At 43.1% G+C, this 25051-nt stretch overlaps 2 protein-coding genes and 1 long non-coding RNA gene across 7 annotated transcripts; 1 reads left to right on the forward strand and 2 right to left on the reverse strand.

Annotated features, from left to right (window-relative positions):
* Window positions 1-92: 92 nt before the first annotated feature.
* On the reverse strand, window positions 93-17749 carry LOC146237940 (E3 ubiquitin-protein ligase pellino homolog 1). 3 transcript variants are annotated; one of them, XM_084684879.1, is made up of 7 exons: window positions 17720-17749; window positions 6929-7115; window positions 5482-5611; window positions 5070-5171; window positions 3824-4021; window positions 3362-3550; window positions 93-1654 (listed from the first exon to the last, which is right to left on the reverse strand). In XM_084684879.1, the coding sequence occupies exons 2-7, from the start codon at window positions 7012-7014 to the stop codon at window positions 1070-1072; spliced, it is 1290 nt and encodes a 429-aa protein (XP_084541005.1). In that variant the 5' UTR covers window positions 7015-7115; window positions 17720-17749; the 3' UTR covers window positions 93-1069. The 3 variants fall into 3 exon arrangements, with proteins under 3 accessions (XP_084541005.1, XP_084541006.1, XP_084541007.1); XM_084684880.1 differs by lacking the exon at window positions 17720-17749 and adding an exon at window positions 14246-14459; XM_084684881.1 differs by lacking the exon at window positions 17720-17749 and having other exon boundaries at window positions 6929-7534.
* LOC146237941 (galectin-related protein-like) lies at window positions 17278-24201 on the forward strand. The gene is made up of 5 exons (XM_084684882.1): window positions 17278-17515; window positions 22554-22628; window positions 22744-22832; window positions 23087-23270; window positions 23519-24201. The coding sequence occupies exons 1-5, from the start codon at window positions 17483-17485 to the stop codon at window positions 23660-23662; spliced, it is 525 nt and encodes a 174-aa protein (XP_084541008.1). The 5' UTR covers window positions 17278-17482; the 3' UTR covers window positions 23663-24201.
* Window positions 22314-25029, reverse strand: LOC146237942 (uncharacterized). Of its 3 annotated transcripts, none has more exons than XR_014740514.1 (3): window positions 24988-25029; window positions 23514-23606; window positions 22314-23317 (listed from the first exon to the last, which is right to left on the reverse strand). It is a non-coding gene; the product is annotated as an uncharacterized LOC146237942 (long non-coding RNA). The 3 variants fall into 3 exon arrangements; XR_014740515.1 differs by having other exon boundaries at window positions 24859-24994; XR_014740513.1 differs by lacking the exon at window positions 24988-25029 and adding an exon at window positions 24419-24551.
* Window positions 25030-25051: the final 22 nt, after the last annotated feature.

Here is a 25051-nt window from a genome sequence, read left to right on the forward strand (position 1 = left end):
TCTTTAGGTTGAAGACTTCAGCAAATACCTTTTCATTGACCATTCAGAACATTTGAATAAACAAGGACAAAACTAGCACTCGTGCAAATGTCAACAATGGAAAAAAACTTTTATTATTTCCAGTTGGTACACAATCCTGCTCAACAGCTGCAATAGTAGGCTGTTTCAGTACTCAACATCCTGCATCAAGGTATCTGGGTGTGAAGATGGTAAAGCATGATTAAAATGGGAAAAAAAGATACAAATATAAATGCAAGTTGGTCAAAAAAACACACTAATGATACAGCTGAATAGCTTAAAGTAAGCTTCATTAAAATAAAGGTGACAGTTTCGATAAAAAATGTGGACACATAAATACTGTACATTAGCTCTGAACAGCGGCACATGTGGATCATTTAATATTTCTTCTCATTTATGAGTGTAATCATTATCATTAAGGTTAACTCCACTTTCACCTATGACACACCACTCACTTCAAACGTGAATAAAATACCTGGAGGGCAAGCCTATGTCACTTTAATTTGTATAACATTCTCTGTATGCGTAGGCTATGCACAGTAGTACATTCTGATGTAAAGATACTTTGTTGAAATTCATGTGAAACAGGAGACATAAAGCACTTTCATGTCTCAACCCCCAAAAAAATATTACTTATGTGAAACATTTTCATTATCATTCACCAATATCACTTCAAAAACTAGCAGCTAGCGTTACAAAGTAGCCTAGTCTCTGCTCTAACTGGAAATACACTAACAAACATCAAGTTCCACAATTCATCCTCAGACTGTATTGCTAATTATGTTTTTCCTCAGAATTGAGCCTGTATTGTACTGTAGCTTTCTGTATTGTTATAATGTTGTGAAAATATAGTTATACTGTATTCAAACAAGTAACAGCACTGCTGGAAAGGTCACTTCATTTGTAAGTAGAAGCCAAAAAATATTCCAAAGCTCTCCAAAATATTTTAAGTTAAGAAAATTCTGAAAATTCAAAGCTTGTGGTGGTTTCCACCAATAGCTTGATTAGGGAGTCAAATCACAGCCTTAAAGTCTATGGGCTTTCCAGTAGTCTAGTCCAGGGGCCCTTGGAAGATGAGTCTGACGTAACCGCTCTCTCCAGCCAGCTGCTGCACGCAGAATGGACAGGCAGCGTGGAAGGTGTGCGTGCCGTGCGGCAGCGGGATCTGGCTCCAGAAGCTTGCCGTCTTCTCCGAGCACACGTGACCACAGGGGCTGAAGGCATGCGTGGGCGGTGCGGCGTCCAAGTAGAACGCTGCCTCACAGCCCAACCAGAGGGGCACGTACGGGCCTTTTGTCCTGCACATGGGGCACTCGCGCTCCCGACCCTCCTCCGCCTCCTCCTCCTTGGCCTCTCGGTGGCCGCCCCAGCCGTGGTAGCCGTGGACGTGTCCGCAGCGCAGGTAGGCCCATGGCTGCTTCTCGTCCAGGACCTCCTTGCGCCGCAGGCTGGGGAAGGCGAGGGTGTTGAAGCCCACGGGGCACTGGGGGCGACCGGCGTTCAGCTCCTGGCGCAGCGCCTCCAGGTGTTTGACGGTGGGTGTGTGCGAGAGGCCCTCGGCCGTGCGCCACAGGAGGGTGGCGCCGCACAGGTCGATGAGGGAGCCGTCCACCAGCTCCTGGGATTCGCTGTCCACCTGAAGGGAAAATGATAGACAGTCAGACCTTGAAACACCTGCAAGTCTATACTAACACCAGCTATGGAGCAGGACGCTTCATTTCTGTCTTGGTAAAAATACCCGGCACAGTCCTGCAGATGGCAACGCTTAACACGTTCTTTCCCCTTCCACCCACATCTTGCGATGGGGGATGGGAACATGGGGGGAGGGGGAGAGGTAGAGAGGAGAAGAAAACTCCAGACTAACAGGTTCTCCATTCCGCTTGTGTGGGAATGCTGTTCGTTTGGGGTGTGTGACGAACGCCGCAGTGGACCCTGTGGGGTTTTGTGCGAAAGGCCTTTGGTTTGTTGTCTTAGCCGTGGTTTACCCAAAGTTTTCATACAGCAGAGTGGAAGGCACAGAGCTGCAATGATTAAACCCATTGACCTCCGCCGAACATCAAAATCCCCCCCCCCTCCCTTTCTTATCTGCTGCCAGCGTTTCCTCCTTCTCTCGCTCCAGGGTGTCCCGGTTGGGTGTGGGTCTGTTCCTTTTCCTCTCATTTTGGGAAGAAACCACACTTCATCTACTTAACACTATGATATTTCCTTACAGATTGCATACTACTGAGAATAACTGACCGAGTTGTTGAAGAGGCACAGATAGATGGACTCTACAAAGTCAATGGGCAAAGTGAAGTTGTGTACAAGTTTGGACCCAAAATGAAGTTAAGTAATGGGGTTCTTTTGAAACATGGCTGAATATAACCTATCCAGACTGGCTCTCCCAAGCTCACTGTGTGGTCTCCAGTGAGGGGGGGGGTGAGAGGGTGGGAACTAAAGCTCTGCAGTCTGAGTTTTACAGGGTTATTACTGAGTGACACACTAGACCTATCATATAAATCATGAGGATTTCAGACATCACATTCTCTCATTTTTCTCTCTCTCTCTCTCTCTCTCTCTCTCTCTCCCTCTCTCTCTCTCTCTCTCTCTCTCGCTCCCCTTCTCTCTCTCACACACAAACACACAAATACATTGTCTAAGAAACTCGATAGACCACCAGCATAGCCAAAACTCAGACCATACTACAACAAAAAATAATTGAGTCATTTGCTGAAAATCCACTTCTGTTCATATTTCTCACTTGTTATCCAAGATCTATAAACATATTAAATTGACCGTTGCAACCCCTACTGCAAGAAGTATCTGTATAGTCTAAAGTCAAGGGTAGTCCTGGATCAGTTCCTATGTGCAAATACAGTCAAAATACTTTGGTGCACTTGATTTGTCATGTGCGATTAAATCAATGCATGAGGCTCAAAAGCTTACATACCGTCACTGTTGTGTTAGCCAGCAAGTTAATGCGGAAACTCTTAGAGTTTCATTCAATTTAGTTTCATTTATTCAGCACAGCACTGCACCTTCCCATGAGAGCAGTTCAATGTCCTCCACCGGTAACAATGGAAACCTAGAAGCTACCTAGTCAAGACTCTTCATCAGTATGATAGCACAAGATTCAAAGTGTGTATGCTTGAGGTCATGAGACACAGATAGTGGTCAAGTTAGACAATATACAACTCTTTTTCACATGCATGGATTGCACACACAAATATGAGTTGTGCAAATGTGTGTTTGTGCCGAAGAAACAGAATAGAGTGAAACACTCTGTAACCCTTTCTCATATACAGGCCATGCATGCAAACCCGAACACACACATGTTTGTTTGTGTGCGCGTCCAGCCACCCACCATCTTGCCCCGTTGCTGTGCAGATCGGGTCTCCCTCAGAGTGAACACGTTGCCGCAGACGGAGATCTCTCGCCACAGGCCTGGTTTGGAGTCCTGCGTGAAGCCATGGCGCGGGTGCATCACTAGCACGCCATTGGTCGTCAACCCGTCCATCTGGCCTTCCTGCATCCTCCACTTAGCTGCCTTCTCCTGGAAGGACAAGTGAGATGTATATCAGCCAATTTCTGGACGAGTTGTCAGAGTTCACCATTCTCTCAAGAGGAAAACATATCAAGCCACTCGAAAAACAAACGCCCACAACAAAGTTTGTTGCCTTTCAAATGCAACCAACCGCATTTTAAGTGCGCAGCCGGAACACCTGTCTCGCCCCCAGAGAGTCGCTCTCGAAAAGCAACGACAGCCACGGACAAGGCAGGACTAACCCTAACCCAGGCAGTTTCCACGGCGCTTCGTGTTCCTCACCCCCAGGAAGATGTTCTTGGACGAGTCGAAGCCTGCGGCGTAGATGCGCGCCGTGTGCGGGGGGCTCCTCTGGCAGATGATGCGGCAGGCGAAGCGGGAGATGGTGCTCTGGACCGACTGGCTGTCGCCGTGGCTCTGGCCCCCGGGAACAGTATCTGTCACCACAAAGTCGATGGGGCTCTCCGTCGACCGCCCGATCTGAGAGACGGCAATGGAGGCTGTTGGTTAACGTTTGTCTCACTTGACTTGCCATTTTGCCCTTTGAATGACTTCCAGTTTGTCATTCCTTAGTTTACCTCATTGAAGGTTGCAGTATTCGTGCTTTAACCTATCAAGACCTTTTATGTCAGGGATAATCAGGTACATGATTTTAGTAGAAGGAAACAAGTGATGACTACTGGGGCAGGGCTATGAACTGGATAATTCCACAACCAAAGCTCACATGGAGTCCGACTGGGCTGGACTCTTGTCCTTCATAAGCCAAGTGAGCATATACACTGCAGCATTTAAAAAGATGTGTGTGTAAAAAAGGCGAAAAGCAGAGAGGCATAAAAATAATATGGGAGCACAGCTAGCAGTGGTGTTATGGACAGAATTGATTTCAAGTAATAGCTGGAACAACTCTTAAGACTTGGAGACGGGATGGAGAAAGAGGAGAGCAAACAGAAGATGTTCTATCGTTGTCATTGTGATGGCAGTGTGGAAAGACTAATTATACACACAAGGCTAAATCAATTAAGGAATCCAGCATGGGGTATGTGTGTGTGTGTGTGCGTGCGTGTGTGTGTGTTTGTGGTGAGGTAGGAGACAGAGGGAGACTCAGGGTGGTGGAAGCTAAAAGACGAGATTCTGTGAGTGATGGTATGTGTGTGACACTCATATGGTGGGCTAAACTGCATGCTGGACCAGTTAAGGGAACCCCCAGCTTAGGACCTAATTGGTTGGATCTGTTTGCCATAACTTCTGGCTGCGTGAGACAAAGCACATGCCTTTCCATAGGATGAGGTGATTTAGAATTAACAATCAATTCCAAAAATAAGGTGCAAAACAAAGAAGGGACACCAACACAAATACGGTATAGTATTAAGGAGGTCAATACAGCCAGTGTAGTCCAAATATTCTGCCTCACGAGTACGGAATGGAAGAACAAATTGAAGTCTATTTGCCTGAGAATGGGTTGACTCCAGTGAACAATCCCATAGACGTCGACTGTGCAGACCCTGTGGTCACTGAGGAGTCCACTGACCTGAAACATGTCCGTATTGCTGTCGTGAGTATACTCCACCACCACCGTCTGAGCCCGGGACAGTGTGTAGGAGATGCTGTGCTGGTCCTTGTTGCTGATGGCCTGCAGACACGCAGAGAAGAATATGTGTTGGGGAGCAAGGAATAGCTAAACAAGAGCTGGCGTGGGTGTGTGGGCTTATGTGAAAAACTGATAATGACAGGCAGGGAGACAGTAAGACAAATATGTATGTGTGTGACGATAATGAGTAATTGTGTCGTTACCATGTGTATCCTTTATTTATGTATTTACTATTGAACACCTGGACCATCTTTCGTTTCAGTGTTTTGTCACTGAACTACAGAGTTTATAATCGAGAAGGGTTGACGAGTGCTTTCGTGAAACGCTGTGTTCTTCGGATTCACTTTGTCACCTTGGCTGCCTGAGGTGTGCAGGCTACGTGCACTGTGCTGGGTTTCACGCCATTGGCCTTTGGTCTCCGGCACAGAGAGAAACGGCTTTTACGCCTTCCTCTGTCCCCGTTGGGTAGAGAGCCATTGTACCTGAGGAGAAAAGATCAACCGCACCTCTTAGTCAAGCTTCCATGCTGGCATACATTTTGTATCCAAAGTTATGTCCAAAAGTGCATATCGTGAGTGCAGCTGATTTCCGTCATCTTTCAAATGTTTGAATTCAATATTTGTATTACGTGAGGGTGTGCACGTTTATACAGTTTAATCAATCCAAATATATGAAACAAAAAGCTGTCAAGATCCTGTGTCCAATTTAGGACAGACACATGCATGCTGCATTGCCACAATTTAATTTCTAAGAGCAAATCGTGACAAAAAGTGGGCATGTTTCCAAAAGTGGGTCTCTTCATCGCTGGTCTCTCACTGAAAGGATGAATCCCCTCATGGAATGGGATCGCACTCACCATCAACTTTGCATTTGTTACATGGGGAGCTCCGTTAAAACAATGCCCAATCCTCTTACACCCAATCAGCATTTCTAGTATGAGGTTACCTTTGGTCACCAACCCCTGCTGGCAACTGGCCATGTAAATATTTTTTTTCTCTGAGTGGCTGACTGAGCAGGGATATGTTTGAAAACAAGGGCTTCCTGTGTTTCATAAACGTATGCACCAACCACCTACAGAGGCATACGGAGGTCTGGGAATTAACAGTTAACTGCTCTTGAGCTATTTTGCACCCTAATTGGCATCTTTAAATCCAGAGTTAAAATAAAATTGCCGCTATTTAGGTTCCATGTACAGTAGGAACTTGGTTTCATAGACTGCATCAATGTATGTGGAATGCCTTTGTCAGAGTAAAAGAATACTTATAGCACCACAAAAGCCACAATTTAGCTAACAACCTCCCTCTGTACAGCAAACCAAACATTCTCGGTTGCTTGAATAAACATTCTGAAATCAGGAAGTCAGCAGCAGTCGATTGTTTAGTCTCCCAGTGGTTAAGTCTATATGCATTTAACTAGATTTAGATGGAGTGTTGCTCCACTTTTCAAAACGAATAAACACAGAGTCCCAAAATCAAATGATGTAGATCAGGCCAATGCTACATAGTCATTGTCATTGATCATTCAATTTCAAAGAGCGGTTGACACAGAAAGATAAAGGTGTTTTTCACTTTTTAGTTTTACACCAGAATCATGAACATTCCACTCATAAACGTATAAAAGGTCTTATCCTAAGGGTGTTCACAGTTTCTGTGTGTTTTCAGAGCTTTCATAAGTAACAAGAGGTTTTCAGTGTCACTTAACCCACCGGACTCACACATTCAGAGAGGTTGCTTCTTTTGGATCTCACCCTTGCTTTCAGCTTGCATACTTAACTCCATGTGGAATGAATTTGCTCTTACCCCAGAACAATGAGCTCCCCGTATTTGACTGGCACTTTGGTGGAGGCTGTCGTGGTGGAGATGTTTTCTTGGTCGGGGGAGAACATTGGTGCTGCTGTCGGAAGGAGGGCTCTCCCACAATGAACACGTCCTCAGTCTCCTATCCTCACAGTCGAGTCATCCTGTCGCTTTTCACGCCACACTCAACCTGCAGACAAAACATTCGTCAGCAAATTCGTCCAAGGCAGGCAGCAGACACAACAAACATCTTCATCAAGATTACGAAAAAGCTCGTTATTAAGGCTTAACTGACTAAACAGAAGCAACAAACACATTGATTTCTAACTGTGTGCGTTATGCCCAAATCTGACGCTGTGCCACAGACACACAAGCTAACTCTTATGGTCACCAAACGCACATAGTTACTTTTTTAAAGGACTAGTATCAGAAGCAACACACTGCTAATACGGAGGAAGCAGATTGGGAGGAACAGGATGACATTCAAGTGTATCGCACGAGGGTAAGCCTTTAGCCCTCGCATCTAGACAGGCTCACTACTAATCTTTAGTTCTGCAACAACCGGTAGAGTTCAGAGAGCAAGCTCCCCACATTGTAGCAGGAAGTTCGTGAGGTAAAAACATGTATGTTTCTCCCCTGTCATTTTCAGCCCAGAGATACTACAGGGCTGTCTTTGAGTGTTGCTTTGTGTGTGTGTGTTTGTGTGTGTGTGTGTGTGTGTGTGTGTGTATGCACAAGATCCACTCTAGCCAGTTTTTACCAGATATTTCTCACATACAAATCAGTGAGAAACCCAGGTTAGCCAATGTTAATCAAACTTGTACACCATTCCTTAGTAAACAAAGGAAGACCAAACCAATGTGACCTTTGGTCAACCTTTGGTAGCCTTAAGCTGTGCGGCACTACAAGAGCTTGGAGGGGGTGGGGAGAGTAGTGTTAGTGTCAGCTCCAGGAACTGGTCATGGTTTGATGTGCCCCCCGCTCCCCTGACCCCTGGTACTTGCTGACCTTGACCATACGCTCCTGCAGAACCAATCCCAATCCACTCATTGCCCTGCGGGAACACGCCGCTAGTTGAGACACGCTAACACAAACACACTCTAACATAGAAAGGCTTCAACACACTTGTATTTACAACTAGGACACACAGCCCTCGTCCCTGCTTTGTTTTGGGCCTGTTGTGGAGTTCATGTGAGGGCCAAGCAAGGCAAACAGACCAGTGGGGTTGGGTGAGTGTGTGATTAGTCAATTGTTAAGGATTGTTTGCTACCTTCGTTTTTCATGAGGAAAGGAAAAAGAAAAGGGGTATTGATGTTTGAAACTTGAAGGATGCTGAAAGTGAACTTTAAGCAACACAATACTTGAGAGCTAAGACATCTCGATGACTAATAAAAAAGGTCAATGCCTAGACAGTTCCACAGAAAGTAACACGGAAATTCTACCACCATCTGCCTAAATGCTTTCCACAATCAGCGTCTTAATAGGTCTTGGTGGCCTCTCAGGGTCTGCTATGGCCTCAGGTCACCATGGAGATCTGGAGATTACTGTGAGCACGGCCGCCTGGAATACAGACCAGACAGTTATCAGACAGCTATGGAGGTGTGGCCCACATAAATCGGCCTCAGGTGAACCAGCTTTCGTTATTTGGCCTTCTGCGGACTTTTGATTCAGGACAACGTTTTAGCGGTACAAAAGGTTACCCTCCAACCCGTGGCATTTGAAATTATTGTTAAGCACTTTGGGATGTTATGTGTAAAATACACTAAAAAACGTTATCAACTCTTTACAGCCAGCAAAGGCAAAGAGGAAAATATCTGAAAAGTGTCTACAAAGGTTTAAATAAACTAAAAAGGAAAGAGATCAACAGAGATGAAAGATCCCAAAAAGCCTCAATTACAGGTCAAACTACTGCCAACAGATAACAATCGAGTCATTTCAGCAAAAGAGACCAAGAAACAGGCTTTCCTCCTCATTTCGTTATGACAGATCACCGTTTGAAGATGTGTCTGTTAGATTTAATCAGAAACCACCATCTGGTGGTAACTAACACCTTGACTGTCTGCAGAAAGATATCCCACTTGAGTAAGACAATACTTGTCTGCGTGTTACAGATCTGTGGGTGTGTCTTAGAGTTCCCATTTTTTTCTTTTTTTCTTGCCTGCTAATTATAAATGATGGTGTGTGAAAGTAGTGTGAGAACTGAATAATTTGAGATTCAGGTGCAAAGGGTAAAAACATGCTAATTGAATGCTTCTTCCTGTGTAAGTAATGACATATTCGGTGTTGCATTCTACGTCATTAGTCTAGTGCTTCTGAAATGCAGGATGATTCAATATTGACAGATTTTCAATTCAGATGTTATTAGATGGCAAATACTTTCCAGTGGCTGACTTAATAGTACAGGTAAAGTTAGATAAAGGTCTAACCAGTTATCTGATGCAAAAAGGTCAGAGACCGCAATAGGACTGAACAAAGAAAAAGGAAATGCCGGAAATGCTATAAAAGAGTAAAGAAGGAAAAACAATCCAATTCCTGGTCTCTCACTGGCCATGGTCCTGGTCTCGTATATCTCCCACACAAGTCCCACACAGGAATGGCGAGGTCAGGCTCCTGGAGACCATTCTGAAAGTTCATGTCTTGGGTACTTCTCAAAGTCGCTCCACATGCTGGAAGCTTGGCACTTCTTATGGGCTGAAGAGGGGGAAATAGGGACCAGGATGTTCCAGCTGAGAAAACGGCCATTTGATCGAAGGAGAACGAGGGTTTCTTGGGGTAGTAGGCCTCATACCTCCAAAACTAAGAATTAGCCATCAGTTCCTTTCTGAAGCTATCAACATGTTGGACCTACTCTATGTTCTTTCGTCCAAGAAGGCTCCGCGTCGATCCATCACCAGAAGATCAGCTTCTTTTGGCGTCTTCTTGGTCGTCTAAAATCAGCTTAACGTTTCATCATGGCCAAGCTTTGCATGGTTGGTCTGCCAACTTTTGTTGCAGGTGTGAAACACCTCCAACAGGTGTGAAACACCTCCAACAGGTGTGAAACACCTCCACCATACCAGTGGACCAACTACACATGAAGAGACTGCAGAGCCACCATAAACACTTACACCTTTACATTCATCACAGTTGATGCCTCATAGTCAAATTTGATGAGCGTTTATGACAGTATTGCCACTTACTCGAGTGGTGACACCATGTAGTTGTGAGTTTTTCTAAATTAGAATGTTTCAACAACATTTAACAACCCTTTTTCTTTCATATTGGTTGTACATCATTCTCTTATTCTAAACAGAGACATTCTCCATCTGTTTGAGAAAGCGCTTGTCTTGTTATTAATGCACTAGCTAGGTTAATTACTGCATATTTAATATATCAGTTATGAACTATTGTGCTGGATTTAACCAATTAATCCACCTATTGCAGAGTTAAAAACAGGTTTAGAAGCCTCCACAAATTAAAAAAGATCAAAACTAGTACCAAGCCGCAATTATTTACACCCCAAAAAAGGTTTCATGCTGCAGGTCACTTCTCTTTTCTACACTTTTTGACCGTATTTGGGGTTGAACAAAGACTGTCCTGCTAGGCGAGCTATTAGATCAATAAATCCTATGAGGCTCACGCCGTGCTCACCCGTGGCTGTCAGACAGAACTGGCAGCCAGTGAATGTGACCTCGTGTGCCAAACGGAACAGCCAACACCTCAAAGAGCGAGATAGTACCACCACTGTTCTGAGGTTCCATGTCACAGCTCCGCCCCTTAGGCAGACCGTGCCAGAATCAGACTAGCAGCAGGGATAAAATAAACCTGTCGTCTCCCCAGAATGAGCATTAGTAGCTGGGTAGAAAGACCAAAAAGGATGCCAGGTTGAATTATTCTATATAGGTAGACCTAGTCAGGAACCGAGTACACAAGCCGGCATATATCTACTATCCTCGTATGTATTACACCAACCATGCTAAGGGATGGTATCAAGATTGTTTCCCCGACAATGAATAACCACAGATCGTATACTAGTGGTCTTAATGAGCTAACCAAGATGATGACATGACCCAGCGCTTTACCATCCTCCTCATCACAGAGACTTGGCCACCTGTGCATTGCAGGCTACTAGACCAGATCAGCCTATATTTCAATAGACCACTTTTAGTCACCAGTGAACAATGTGGCACCTTTGCTTACTATACACCATGTAACCCCCCGGAGGCAATTGAAAAATAAAATCAAAAGACAAGATAATGCCAACCGGATAACCGAAAAGGAGGCATCCTTCGAAGTCACACTTTCTGTTTATTCCCTGTCCATGAATAAAGCCAGTTAACTACAGGGGACAGAGGCCCATTCACTGCCCTGTAACTGGATAATGGGGCAGGCTTAACAGCTAGTACAGACCCACCCTCTACGAGACAAGGAGGACGACTTTTAAAGTGACTTCACTTCTCCGCAACAGAAGCACTTTTGTGCACCCCAGGCCTCCCGTGATTAAGACGTAACAACCTCCGGTCCCACTGTTGGGATGAATAATATCGACCTCACGGCTGTCTGTGGTGTCACAGAACCCGACCAATCTGTTTTACTGGGAAGCAGCATTACAACAAAGAAAAATAATGTGTACAAAACAAATGCTCTTTCTGCAAGAGGGTGCTTTACAAATTCTGCATTAGCCTCTGCAAGTGTATGCTTAACAAATCCTTCAGTAGCCCCAATAAACACAACTAGGGAATGTACCGGAAGACGGTAAATCCAAAAACAACCAGTCTTAACAAAGCAAAGTTCCCATTTCCATTTTTGCTGGTTGGCAAATGTTCTTTTTCTTCACAGATATGTATCCTGGCCAAGTCCCATGAGGCATAGGTCTTACAAACACTTCACTGAGGTCCGAATGCTACATTTAAAAGAGGTTGGAGGTGATATGTTTCATGAACGAATGAAAGGGTCACTATCATCTGTGAGTGACCGATTTTACAGCCCGTCCGTCTCTAAAAAGAGATTATCACGGAAGGGGCAAACTCAGTTCCAAACACCACACATCAATACTTACCATTCATAAAGGGGTCAGTACCCTGAGCTAATAAGCTTAGGGCCTGCTGAAGACGGACAAAATGTGTTTGAGCAGTGGAGAGAGAGAGGGAAATCGAGGAAGAGAGAGACAGACTCTTTCCAGTTCATTTAAACGGAGAGGTATGCTTTTCGATTGTATGCATCGCGGGGAGAAGGAGAGCTGCCAGCTAGCCTCACTACGTGGAATAACGTCTGGACCGTGCCGAACGAGCAGATGGATAATGGTAGTTGAAATTTCAGCCACCCCCATTAATTATTTATTGAGAGTCACACACAACACCCAAAGACATATAAACAAGCTATTCAAGGAAAAGGTTCTTTATTGTTAAGATATAATTTCTCTTCTTTCCTTAAAAAGGTTTTTTTTTTTTTTTTACAGAATTGTCAAAGGGAGCAATTTCCCTTACTTAATACTTAGAATGCTGAATGTTTTCCTTTCGGTCATGACCAGTCTGACTGGTGCAAATGATTGAACCGGGGTACTAAACAAACAACCGAGCTCTGTGTTTTCCTTGTACCCCAGAAACGGAAAGGGCCAGACCCTCTCCCAAGTTCAGGGAGAGACGGAGAGGGAGAGAGAGAGAGATAGCAGGCAGTGGATTTTAGCTGCCCATGAATGAGTCTGTCAAAGACATCGACCAGAGTTTGATAACGAGAGGGAAGAAAGGAGGGGCGGAAGCCTAGAAAGGAATGTGGGGAGGAGAAGAACAATTAAAAATGCCTTTGTATCCCCAGAGACAGTTCAGAGGGGCTTGCTGCTTGACTCTGGCAAAGCCTAGGTCTGAGACAGACCTCGAAAGTAGACGGATTTACGGCCTATTCTGGGACAGAGCTGCGATGGATGCCAGCAAAAACGTCATGCTGATTCATCAAGCTTAATTACAAGAAGGTTTAAGCGGTCAGTTGACGTGCGGGATCTTTTGTTCAGTGACTCTCTGTTACACATATAATCAAACAAGTCTCAGAAACCTACAAACCAAACACTGTGAGTACGAACCTGTACAATAAACCCCTCATTGTACACACAGAGGCCCCTTTATAGGCACTGGGACATTCGTAGAACCACTCCATAGAAGCAAGAAGTCCCACATAAACATTCATAAATGTAAGTCAAAGTAGGTCCTTGTGAGACTTTTGACAGTATGAATGAGTACTAATGTGGCTTTTTAGTGCTTCAAGTAAAGCTGTTAACTCCACGTGTACCCATTTTGACTGCCTTAGCGAGGAACTGTAACTTGATACTATCCAATAGCTGTCCTCTGAAATCCTGTGTTGTTCACACTGAATAACCTTCGGTCACCCCACAATTGTTTTTATTCCCCAATCAAGCCACGCAATACACACCCATCCTATAGGCTTGGTCCCCAAACAAATGCACTTGTATAACTGATGTCAGTGAAAGATGATCCTTCCTGAAAATGCTGTCATACCAGGGGGTGAGAGCTTGTTATCAGGTTTTCTGAGTACTCCAACCACAGACATGATTCAATAAAGGAAGAGATCTGGGCCATTTCAGGAATGGAAAACCAGGGGATAGTGATATGATGCTGTTATTTATAAACAGACACAGTTGCAGTCCACAGTAAGGAGCAGTCAGGCGTTTCAGGACAACTGGAAGGCAGTGTCAACGGATGCTAGCAGAAGTATACAGTATAGACGAAAGTCATGGAGAATGATAAAGCACACAAAGCACTACAATTGCAAACGACAACCTGCAATAAATGTGACTGGGCAGTTGAACAAATGGGGCAAATTTTCGGGGAACAAAAGAGGGGCTCATGAAGCCAGATGCTCAAGCGAGATGATGCATGCAAATCAGTTTATGTTGTCGGAACAATAGCCCCCAGCTGGGCTTTCCCTGAGCGAGCCAAACCGGCTTGTCAGCCGCACAAGGGAAAGAGAGACCCCTTTATAGTACACAACCAACAACACTCAACGCGTATTTTAAAGTGCTGTATGGGTTTAACAAAGACAACCATACCAATTTCATTAATAAGTAGTTAAATACTTATAAGTTATCGCTTGGCTGTGCTATGTGATATCAAACAAAATCAACATCAGTAACATTATTGCTGACTAAGGGAAATATTGCCATTGTTCTTTGACTTACCAATGATTTTTCAATTGGTCTACGAGTGAATAAAACGGACATCCTTCTGAGTAAAAGTATGCATTCATACAAAGAAACCGGATTCCCACAATATGCTTGCTCCCCATAAATTCAAAACGAAATCCCAACAATTAAACACCAACTCGACTTACCTAACAGGCTGAAAGCATCGTTTCGCACGAAACAGAACTAGGGCTATCCAACACCGGGGTTAACAAAAATCATAAAACAGCTCCTGCGTGTTCAGACCTTAAGTCTCAATAGTTCAGCATGTATTATCAACTGACAATTAATCTGCGTTCTATTCAGATTCAAACTCTACTTTATCTAGCAATCACGGAGTCAGTAGCATGGGTGCTCTCTCTCTATCTCTCTCTCTCCCTCTCTCTCTCTCTCTCTCTGTCTCGCTCTGTCTGTCTCTCTCTCTCTCTCTCTCTCTCTCTCTCTCTCTCTCTCTCTCACACACACACACACACGCCAAGCGCCGCAAACTGGGTTACGTCATTAAACACTTCGAAACGCTCTATGGGTTTTGTAGTTCGTTAGACTTGCAAACGCACGTGTGCGCAAATAAATAATACAATCGAAAGTTGTTGTGAACAGGTCCTTGTATCTCATTTGTGTAAGTTAAATTACATCAACATTTATATATTTTATAAACTCTCAAGGCACACTGATATGCCTACATTCGCGTGCACACCCTTCACACCCAGGTTATGACATAACTGCGCACCTATAGCGTTTCTACATTGTTTTTTTGTTTTTGTAAGCGCTTTGCACACCCTGTCCACAAACCTGAAGGAGGTGATCACTGCGTGTGAATCATAAAAACACATAGGCCTACCAATCCAATAGCAACAGCGCAGACTTGAGTCCTTTTAAGAGGTCGTGTTCTCTCCGAACAGAAACACATACGGCATAAGGATAAGGTCACAACTTGATTGGACAGCTTTTATGATTCATTTGGAAGTGGACCGAGACACTAGCCTACTTTTCAAGCAGTCTAAAGGTCCGATTGTTAGGTGTGCACCAAGGTTCAGATGGCAGCGTTCACACTTGTTCAAATGAACCGCACTAACAGAGCAATATCGCACCAGAGTTTGTTTTAATTTAACCAAACCTGTGAACACACCCTTAAGAATATAATCCAGCGCTAGTTCCATGGTATTAGGCTACGTAATAAAAATGTTGTGAACTGCTAAGACTAGCAAATACTGAATTTCCAGACTGCCAAATGTTTGGACCGTTCCATGTCTGGTGTTGTCATGCTGCCATGGAGACTGTAACCATGAACAGTGTTATGTTTACGCAGTTTAAACTCCCAAATTTGGAAGGCACAAATAACATCTCCATAGTGGCCTAATTCCTCAGTCTATGAGAGTGTGTGAATGCGTGTGTGTGAGGGTGTGTGTTCTGTGAGTGCAGATTGTGAATGTGGGTGTGTCTCAAAAGGCAAGAGAGATAGAGACGTTCCTTGTGCTTGAACATATCCTGGGTGTGCTGTAGGCCTACAAACAAAAAACAAGGTGTTCCAATGGTCTAAGTTCCCAATAGTTCATTTTTGAACAGCACAGTTGGAATGGATGGGGGAGGAAAACTAATGCAGACAATAGCTGCATAATATGCTTTTTAGCATAGTCATCCCAGTGAATCCACTGCACAATAACCTCTTTATGGGGCTATGTGGGTTGAAATTGTATTGTGTGGGTGATGACAGCTTTGTTGAGTTAAAGGAAAGGGGAAAAAAGCTGGTTATGACACAATTTGAACGGGATGATGCTGATGTTTAATAACCTCTTCCGGATGTCCTTTCAATGTTCTCTTTTACTCATGCTCAAGTTGCAGAGGGAGAATTATGTGTTTAATGGTTCTTCCTAACACTAACTGTTTATTGACACATCATCACTGGGACACAATGATGAAGAACTGTAGCCTACTTATACTTGAAAGTGAATTGATATCACTTCCGGATATACTTTGTCAGAAAGGGAAGTTACCATGCACAACTTTGGTTAAGAACCAATATGTTTGACTGTCAAATCCGCTTTTTGAATGACCAGCCAAACACCTCTGTCATTTATGACCTAAAATTGAAACTATCAAAAGTGACATTGAGAATGCGACAGCCTTTTTAAAGTAACCACATATGTTGTCTTCTGTGTTTGTCATTGTTATCTGCATCTTTATCTTGTTATGTGGAAATACAATCTTCAAAGTATTGATTGACTGATTCATTTGACTATAACTCAGCCCGGTTGCTTTGTGTCTTTATTTTCTTTCTTTCTCTTCTCTTTCTTGGTCTGTCAGACTGCCTGTCTCTCTCGCTCTTTCTTTGTCTTTCTATCAACCAGGTGCTCTGGTTATCTGATATCTTATCCATGGCTCATCAAGGTCACTGAATACAGTGACTATCTAAGATGAGGCGTTCAGAAGGACGTTTCGCTCTGCCTGTGTTTAGTATACAAGTGTGATCCAATGCCATTTGTCCAAGGTTACACCTGCACTATATTGTATTTGTTTAGGGTTGTCATTGCTTAATTATAAAGGACTACTTGTATGGTTAGGAGGCAAGCACATTTATAATTCATGCAGGCATAGCTGTGTGCGAATGTACTGCATGGGGCCGGAATGTCGTAATTAACAAATAGTTCCATCTAGTGTTCTTTTAGTGAAATTGCACAGACCAATAAAAGTCAAAACAGACGATTAGGCCCTGATATTTCAGATATTTTCAATATAGCATCTACTATTATAGGTTAGGCTACTTACTCAGAGATAGGCCTACAGGTATCTTTCCTAAATATTAATTATTCAGAAGGCCTTTTAATTAAATTCTTAATCCGAAACTCTGTTATTATTTCAATTATTTCACATAGTCTATAGCCTAATTAAGTTGCACTCCATCACTCTTTTTGAAGGAATGAGACGATATAAAAAATGTAATTAATGAGTTTGCAAGGTTTTCTCCAATAAATTGTTTAACAACATCAATATTTTCTTTCTTTTATGCTTTTCCATAATGGCTTCCTCTTTCGCTTGTACTCAAATTATTCCTAAATTATGGCCGGGGCTGGAGGTCAAGGCCCATCTACACAGTAATTGACGGAGTAAAAAATACAAAATAAAGAGAACAAACAGAGCTAGTTATACTAAGGACTCGACTAGGATTACAATGTTTGACTGCGTCAGCCCTTGGAGTAGAATAAGTGGGTAGCAGGCAAGACACAGCTTCCTTTCGCAATTGTATACCAAATTCCAGCATCACATTGCTGACACACCTTCCTACCTGGGCTAGCAAGCTGCGCTTAAACCTATCTGAAGAGACCGACAGGAGCGCAAACTAGTTGAGCGCAGCTCAGCTGAGCAATTAGCCTATTCACTTGGTCAAGATGGCGGAAGGGTTTACAGTAAAGGACACAAATGTAAGTAGGTCATATTTGTTTAAACGTATTCCATGTTATTGAAATAGCTGATACTTTTGTTAAAGGTTTCCATTACAATTGTCTAAAATACTTAATCAGGTGCCTTGGAACTCATGGGCTCAAAACAAAAGTCACCGATGAGGCAAAGCTACTTTGACACTCATTTTCAGTGGAATGTGGTCCAACTTAGTACAACTAGCCTACCTCCCGTCATAATTCCGTTAGGCTATGGCTTGTAATGTTTCTTATTTCAATGAAGAAACTGTTTGTAAGTAAACTTATCTTTAATTCACTTGCAGGTTGCGAGCAGGAACAGCAACAGCACATGTCATGGTCTAACTCTGTGTCTGTCTATATTTCCGGTAAGTATAATAATAATACTGACACCTAGTGGTTAGTTTCTATATATACAACTATCACTACATCCTCTCTCCATTAGACATAAAGAACAAGTTATTACAACTAATGACTTCTAGATTATCTAACCACTAAGTAAGCACTGTACCCATTATACAGGATGTATAATATCAAATAACAATCTCCAGAATTGTTTGCTTTACCATCAAAGTAACAATAATCAACTGATTACATTTTCTGTTATCTTTTCATTTATGAACATTCTAATGCTTCTGATCTGTTTAAGCAATATTCAGAGGTTCAGTCTATCAGGAGGCTTGACTGTGCGATCGGATCTTCTCAGCACAGGTGAATGCATTTCTGTAGCTTGCTCATTGTGATGCTGTACTGGAAGTGTTTCAGATGTTGACTCTGCACAGTCAGTGTCACCTGTATGTGTATTCTCTGCTGTCTCTTTTGTTTTCAGCAGACTTCTCCGGTTTCTCCTCAGGATCTGACCATCTTCTGTCCTGACAGTGTAAGACCTTGGCTTCACCTCCTCCAGGACTGTGGCTTTTTTAGTCCAGGTATTGGAATCCTCAAGTCTTACCGTGTCATTAATGGAGAGTGGTTCTAGGCTTTTTGATGCCTTGTCATAGTTCGCTTTCTGTCTCAGTTTCAGGTGCTTTTGTTTTCTTTTCAGGTACTTTCTCTTGTTTTGTGTTGCCAAGCACGGAAGTGTGGTTTGTAATCTGCGCCCCATCAGTATTTCAGCAGGAGACACACCGTGTTCTAGTGGAGAAGCACGGTAATTCAGCAGAGCTAAATAAGGATCTGATTGACTGTCCACTGCTTTCTTGAGTAGTAGTTTCACAATGTGAACTCCTTTCTCTGCCTTTCCGTTCGACTGCGGATATAATGGGCTCGATGTCACATGTTGAAACCCATATTCCTCAGCAAACTTCTGGAAGTCCCTTCCACTGTAGCATGGCCCATTATCACTGCAAACCACCTGCGGAATGCCGTGTCTCGCAAAGATGGATTTCATGTGTGTTATCACACAAGCAGAAGATGTATTGGATAGCAACGCAATCTCTGGGTAATTTGACAGATAGTCTATCACCAGCAAATAGTTTCTTCCGTCCAGAAAGAATAAGTCAGTCCCAACTTTCTGCCATGGTTCATCCGGTGGATCAGTGATGATCATTGGCTCCTTTTGTTGCTTAGCATGATGCTTCAAGCACGTATCACAGGTTGACACCATCTTGTCGATGTCTGCGTTTATTCCGGGCCAGTAGATTGCAGTTCTAGCCCTTCTTTTACATTTCTCGGCCCCAAGGTGTCCCTCGTGCAGTTTTTTTAACATCTCCTGTCGCAGTGACTGAGGGATAATGATCCTGTCTTGTCTTAGCAGAAATCCATTAACAACACTCAACTCTGTTCTGATGTTGTAGTACTGAGCACACTGTCCTCCAGGCCAACCTTCATTCAGATGTTTGATGACCAATTGCAGACATTTATCTTTTCCAGTCTCCACTGCAATCTGTTTGAGTTTTGTGTCTGTGACTGGAAGAGCTTCAGCTACCATGTTCACATGTTGAGTTACATCAGCCTCTGTGGAACTTTCACAATTTACACTCTGTTCCACAGCTCTGGAAAGAGCGTCCGCCAGAACTAGATGCTTCCCTCGAGTGTACATTAGCTCCATATCATACCTCTGCAGTCGCATCATCATTCGCTGGATTCTTGGAGACATTTGGTTCAAGTTCTTTTTAATGATGGCAATTAATGGTTTGTGATCTGTCTCTGCCACAAATGTTGGTAAGCCGTACACATAGCCGTGAAATTTCTCCAATCCATACACTAAGCCCAGGCACTCTTTTTCAATCTGTGCATAGCGACCTTCCGTCGGAGTCATCGTTCTCGAGGCATATGCGACTGGCCTCCAATTCTCTCCATCCGCCTGCAGTAGAACTGCACCCATTCCATCTTTGGATGCATCCGTCGAGATCTTTGTCTTCTTTGTCGGGTCAAAGAACGTCAGAACAGGCTCTGTGGTGAGGAGAGTCTTCAGTCGTCCCCATTCTTGGTCATGATCAGCTGTCCATTTGAACTCGCCTTTATCGCACAACAGTTCTCTCAAATAAACAGTTTTTGAAGACAGATTAGGTATGAACTTCCCAACGAAGTTGATCATCCCCATCACTCTCAATACCGCTTTTCTGTCTGTGGGTCTGGGCATTTTGAGTATTGCCTGTATCTTACTCTTGTCAGGTTCCACACCCCTTTCAGACAGCGTATCTCCAAGGAACGTGATTTCCTTCGCTCCAAACTGACACTTGTTCCTATTTAACTTGAGCCCATACTTCCTTACACGATGTAGGACGTCCATGAGCCTCTTGTTGTGCTGTTCTATTGTGGATCCCCACAATACAATGTCGTCCACATAAACACGCACACCCTCGATGCCTTCGATTACGTGTTCCATAGCCCTGTGGAATACTTCAGGAGCTGAGGAAATTCCAAACGGCATCCTTAAGAAGGAGTAGCGGCCAAAGGGCGTGTTGAATGTGCAGTACCTCGTGCTGTCCTCATGTAGTTTCAGCTGCCAAAAGCCCTGAGATGCATCCAGCTTCGTAAAAAACTTAGCACCTGCCATCTCACTTATAATTTCCTCCCGTGTTGGAATCTGATAATGTTCTCTCTGTATGTTTGCATTCAAGTCCTTTGGATCCATACAAATACGTAGATCACCATTGGCTTTCTTCACACACACCATTGAATTAACCCACTCCGTAGGCTCTTCCACTTTTTCTATGACTCCCATTGTTGTCATTTTATCCAGCTCTTGCCTCAGCTTTTCACGAAGTGGTGCTGGAACCCGTCTGGGTGCGTGAACTACTGGCTGGGCATCTTTTTTCAACTGTATTTTGTAGGTGAATGGTAATACTCCAAACCCTTCAAAGATGTCTGGAAACTGTTTCACGATTTGTTCCACACTGTTCTGTGTTTCTCCATTATTTATGGTGTATACTCTTCTTACCAGACCCAGATCTTCACATGCCTTATCTCCCAACACAGAATCATGGCCATCTGGAACAACCACAAACATGAGGTAATGTTCTCCGTTTTTAACTTTTACTCTGAGAGTACATGTTCCTTTTGTTGGAATGTTCTGGCCATTATAGGCTTTGAGTTGCACAGTTTTCTGACTTATGCGCGGCTTGATTTTCATTGCTCTGACATCATACTCTGAGATCAGATTGACTTTTGCTCCTGTGTCTAGCTTGAGTGATACTGTTACTCCATTTATTTCCAGAGCAGTCATCCACTTGTCCCGTGCAACACTATTCACATCAGCCTGTTCTGTTCTTTCTTGACTGATATCGGCCTTCTGCACCATTCCAACGAAGAATGTGTCACTGAGGGATGTTTCTTCCACTGCATGCACACGCTCTCTTTGACTTTGTCCACCTTTTGAAAAGCATTGTTTGGCAAAATGATTCTGCCCTTTACATTTAGCACAGACTTTGCCATAAGCTGGGCACTGTTTTGGCATGTGTCTTTTGCCACATCTCTTACAGTTAAACAGTTCTTTCTGCTGTTTCAGTTTACTCATTCCGCTTGTCTGCTTCTCTGTTACTGCAGCTACGGCTGAATTGTCACTCCCGCTCATCTTTGTAAGTTCACCAAAGGTTTTAGCATGCTGAATAGCTATCTCACTGGCCTGACATATCCGCACTGCTTCATTCAAGGTTAGCTCCGTCTCTCTTAAAAGCCTCTCTCTCACTTTTTTATCATTGATGCCGAACACAATTTGGTCACGGACCATTGAATCTTGCAACAGTCCGAAATTGCATGTTTTAGCTTTCAACTTTAAATCAACTAAGAAACTGTCAAACGTCTCTCCTTGTTGTTGTAGACGAGAGCGAAAAACATACCTCTCAAAAGTCTCGTTTTTTCTTGGTGTGCAGTGCACATCAAACTTTTCCACCACCACGTCATATTTGCCTTTGTCCTCGGCCTGTGCAAACACGAGTGTGTTAAACACTTCGATTGACTGAGGTCCCGCGACGGTGAGAAGCAATGCAATCTTGCGTGCATCCGACGCTCCATCCAAGCCCACTGCTTGCAAGTACAGCGTGAATCTCTGCTTGAACATACGCCATTCGTGATCAATGTTTCCAGTCCAGTTTACAGCGTCAGGCGGTTTAACACTTTCCATGACGACTGTCGATGTTGGTGATTAACCCCACTCCTGGTACCATGTAATGTTTCTTATTTCAATGAAGAAACTGTTTGTAAGTAAACTTATCTTTAATTCACTTGCAGGTTGCGAGCAGGAACAGCAACAGCACATGTCATGGTCTAACTCTGTGTCTGTCTATATTTCCGGTAAGTATAATAATAATACTGACACCTAGTGGTTAGTTTCTATATATACAACTATCACTACATGGCTCAGGACATCATGTAGCTAGAATAGCTTGCAAAAGTTGTGACAGATGATGCAGCTTTGCGTTTACCCATCTGAAAAACATAAAAGATGCTTTGACTTAGCGTTAGTGTATTGTCTCAGCTGTAAAAAGTGCTTTCCATCCAATGCAACAAATATTTTAGTTTCCATTAGGCTTATAACTATCTAAACATCAATAAATTGGCTAACTAATGTTGTATTCATACTTTCTTTTTCCCCCTAAAGAATTATGTATCTGATGACCATTCTAACAGAAGTAAAGTGGATAAATGTAGACCTATCTCTCCTGAACATTATCTGGTAAGAATATGATGAGAAAATCCTGGCAAGATATCTATTCTGTATTTAGACAATGGACAACAGATTATAAGGAATACATTTTAAAAAAATGTGTGTGTGATATGTCTGTGCCTAGTCGGTCCCTTTCAGAGGTTGTGTCAGAGGTGGAATGAGGCCGGGGAAGAAAGTCATTGTAATGGGAATTGTGGATCCTCACCCCAACAAGTAGGTCTAACTCATTCTCAGATATGAACAGTAGGCTATTGTCATGATATGAATATACCTCATTCTACTAGCGCTATTGATTCCCAAGCAGTCCAGATAGAAGGGCAGTTATGGCAGGCTTTTGAGATTAAATCCCCGGCCAGTTACTACTGTATACTACTAATACATAAATATATGAGAGAGAGAGAGAGATTGTGCCTTGTTTACAGCTTGTACACCCAATAATAAGACACTTTCCTTGTGTGGGTCTTCAGGTTTGTCATCAGTTTAACATGCGGCTGTGGCACGGCAGAGGACATGCCCGCTAACGTGGCACTGGAGCTCTGCGCCAGGTTCAAGGACCACCAGTTTCTGCGCCAGGCCCGCGTCTCAGGCACCTGGGGAGACACTGAGAGGCTCATCCCCTACTTCCCCTTCATTGGGGATCAGCCGTTCCGGGTACAAACACTTCTTTGTGGCCTTTGTTACATCACTGTTTCAGAATCCTGTAATAAACAGGAGAGGAGTAAACAAGTTAGAACAAAGATCTTTGACAACATTAAAGTGACTTTTTTAAACCACATTAAAGTGATTTTTTTTACATGGAAGTAGTTGTGGAAACCCAAACTGCCAGATTAACTGTTTTCAGAGGATTTATTAGAAGCCAAAGACAGAATGACTTTAAACTTTATCTTCTCTAACCTCAGATCGAGATCCATTGTGAACAGCTGCGATTCCGTATATTCGTGGATGGACACCAGCTCTTTGACTTTTACCACAGAGTGCCAAAACTCCCTGAAATTGATACATTATGGATCAAGGGGAGTGTTAAAATTACCAAACTGGGTTGAATCAAAAAAAGAAAGTTAGCATTGAATGGACCTCACTAGAGTTAAGATCATGCAAGCAATGTTTTCCTATGCATCTTGAGACAAAACAAAAAAATACAAAACGTCAACAACAAATAGCCTTTCAAGCAGCATTGAATCATGCAGCTAATTATGTGTGATTTTGTTTATTCAGAATGGCCTTGAGTTCACAAGGCTTGGACAGAAAGTATAGCCTACTAAAAATGTCCAAACCAGATCATCCATTTTTTGATACTGATGCCCTTGTCTGTAATTGTGTCTGTGTTATGCCTTAATGCATTTACTGGTCAAATGAGACTTAATCAATGTATGTATTTTCATGAATAAGTAAGCAACTGTGATAACAGATTGATGACTAACAATGGACAGTCAGAAAATAGTGGTAGGCAAACAGTTAAATTAGTGGTAAACAACAACAAATATAGTGTGACTTTGATATGATATATCACTGGGTGTGTTTCAACTATGTTTATTTATTAGATAAATAAGTGACTGTTATGGGGCTTGTCCCATCAATCTCTTGGTCTTATTTTAATTGTATTAAATAGTTACGTGTAATTCAGTTGTCTTCACTGTTTAATCGCTACTTCTTAACTGATAATAGTGAATAGGATTTTGAGCTGTATCAGTTACGTTAAGAATGCAGGTAAGTAGCCTTTTTTAAGCATTTGGCAATCATTCTTGTGGACCAGATGGCAGCAACCTGAATGAAATTGTTTACATTATGAAGACACTGACCTGCAATAGGTGAAGTTGATTTGATTAATGATGATTCAAAAGAGTTGGAAATCCCTCCTTGTAGTACGATTTTTAGACCACTCTGGGACTGTTTATGTGGGTCTTCAGGTTTGTCATCAGTTTAACATGCGGCTGTGGCACAGCAGAGGACATGCCCGCTAACGTGACACTGGAGCTCTGCGCCAGGTTCAAGGACCACCAGTTTCTGCGCCAGGCCCTCGTTTCAGGCACCCGGGGAGACACTGAGAGGCTCATGGGGCTTGTCTTCACTGTTTAATCGCTACTTCTTAACTGATGATAATTAATAAGACTTTGAGCTGTATCAGTTACGTTAAGAATGCAGGTAAGTAGCTTTTTTTAAGCATTTGGCAATAATTCTTGTGGACCAGATTGCAGCAACCTGAATGAAATTGATTAGGCTACATAATTAAGACACTGACCTGCAATAGGTGAAGTTGATTTAATGATGATTCAAAAGAGTTGGAAATCCCTCCTTGTAATATGATCTTTAGACCACTCTGGTACTGTTTAGGTCCTAAAGTTTAGGACATACAACGATAAAGACTTACCTTGTCTCCTGCCTCGCAAGCAGTGGGCGAGTCCTGCCTGCCTGCCACACCAAAGCTCTTGTTG

This window comes from Hypomesus nipponensis, chromosome 21 (assembly GCF_054491055.1).
Source record: "Hypomesus nipponensis isolate SF chromosome 21, ASM5449105v1, whole genome shotgun sequence".
NCBI lineage: Eukaryota > Metazoa > Chordata > Actinopteri > Osmeriformes > Osmeridae > Hypomesus > Hypomesus nipponensis.

Bases quoted from the DNA above. Each gene is read 5' to 3' on its own strand.
- LOC146237940 (XM_084684879.1), bottom strand. From the start codon at position 7,014: ATGTTCTCCCCCGACCAAGAAAACATCTCCACCACGACAGCCTCCACC. The intron at 3,551-3,823 runs GTGAGGAACACG...TTGTCCTTCCAG, and splicing joins CCAAGAACATCTTCCTGGGG to GAGAAGGCAGCTAAGTGGAG. The intron at 1,655-3,361 runs GTGGGTGGCTGG...TTTTCCCTTCAG, and splicing joins CACAGCAACGGGGCAAGATG to GTGGACAGCGAATCCCAGGA.
- LOC146237941 (XM_084684882.1), top strand. From the start codon at position 17,483: ATGGCGGAAGGGTTTACAGTAAAGGACACAAAT. The intron at 22,629-22,743 runs GTAAGAATATGA...GTCTGTGCCTAG, and splicing joins TCTCTCCTGAACATTATCTG to TCGGTCCCTTTCAGAGGTTG. The intron at 23,271-23,518 runs GTACAAACACTT...CTCTAACCTCAG, and splicing joins TTGGGGATCAGCCGTTCCGG to ATCGAGATCCATTGTGAACA.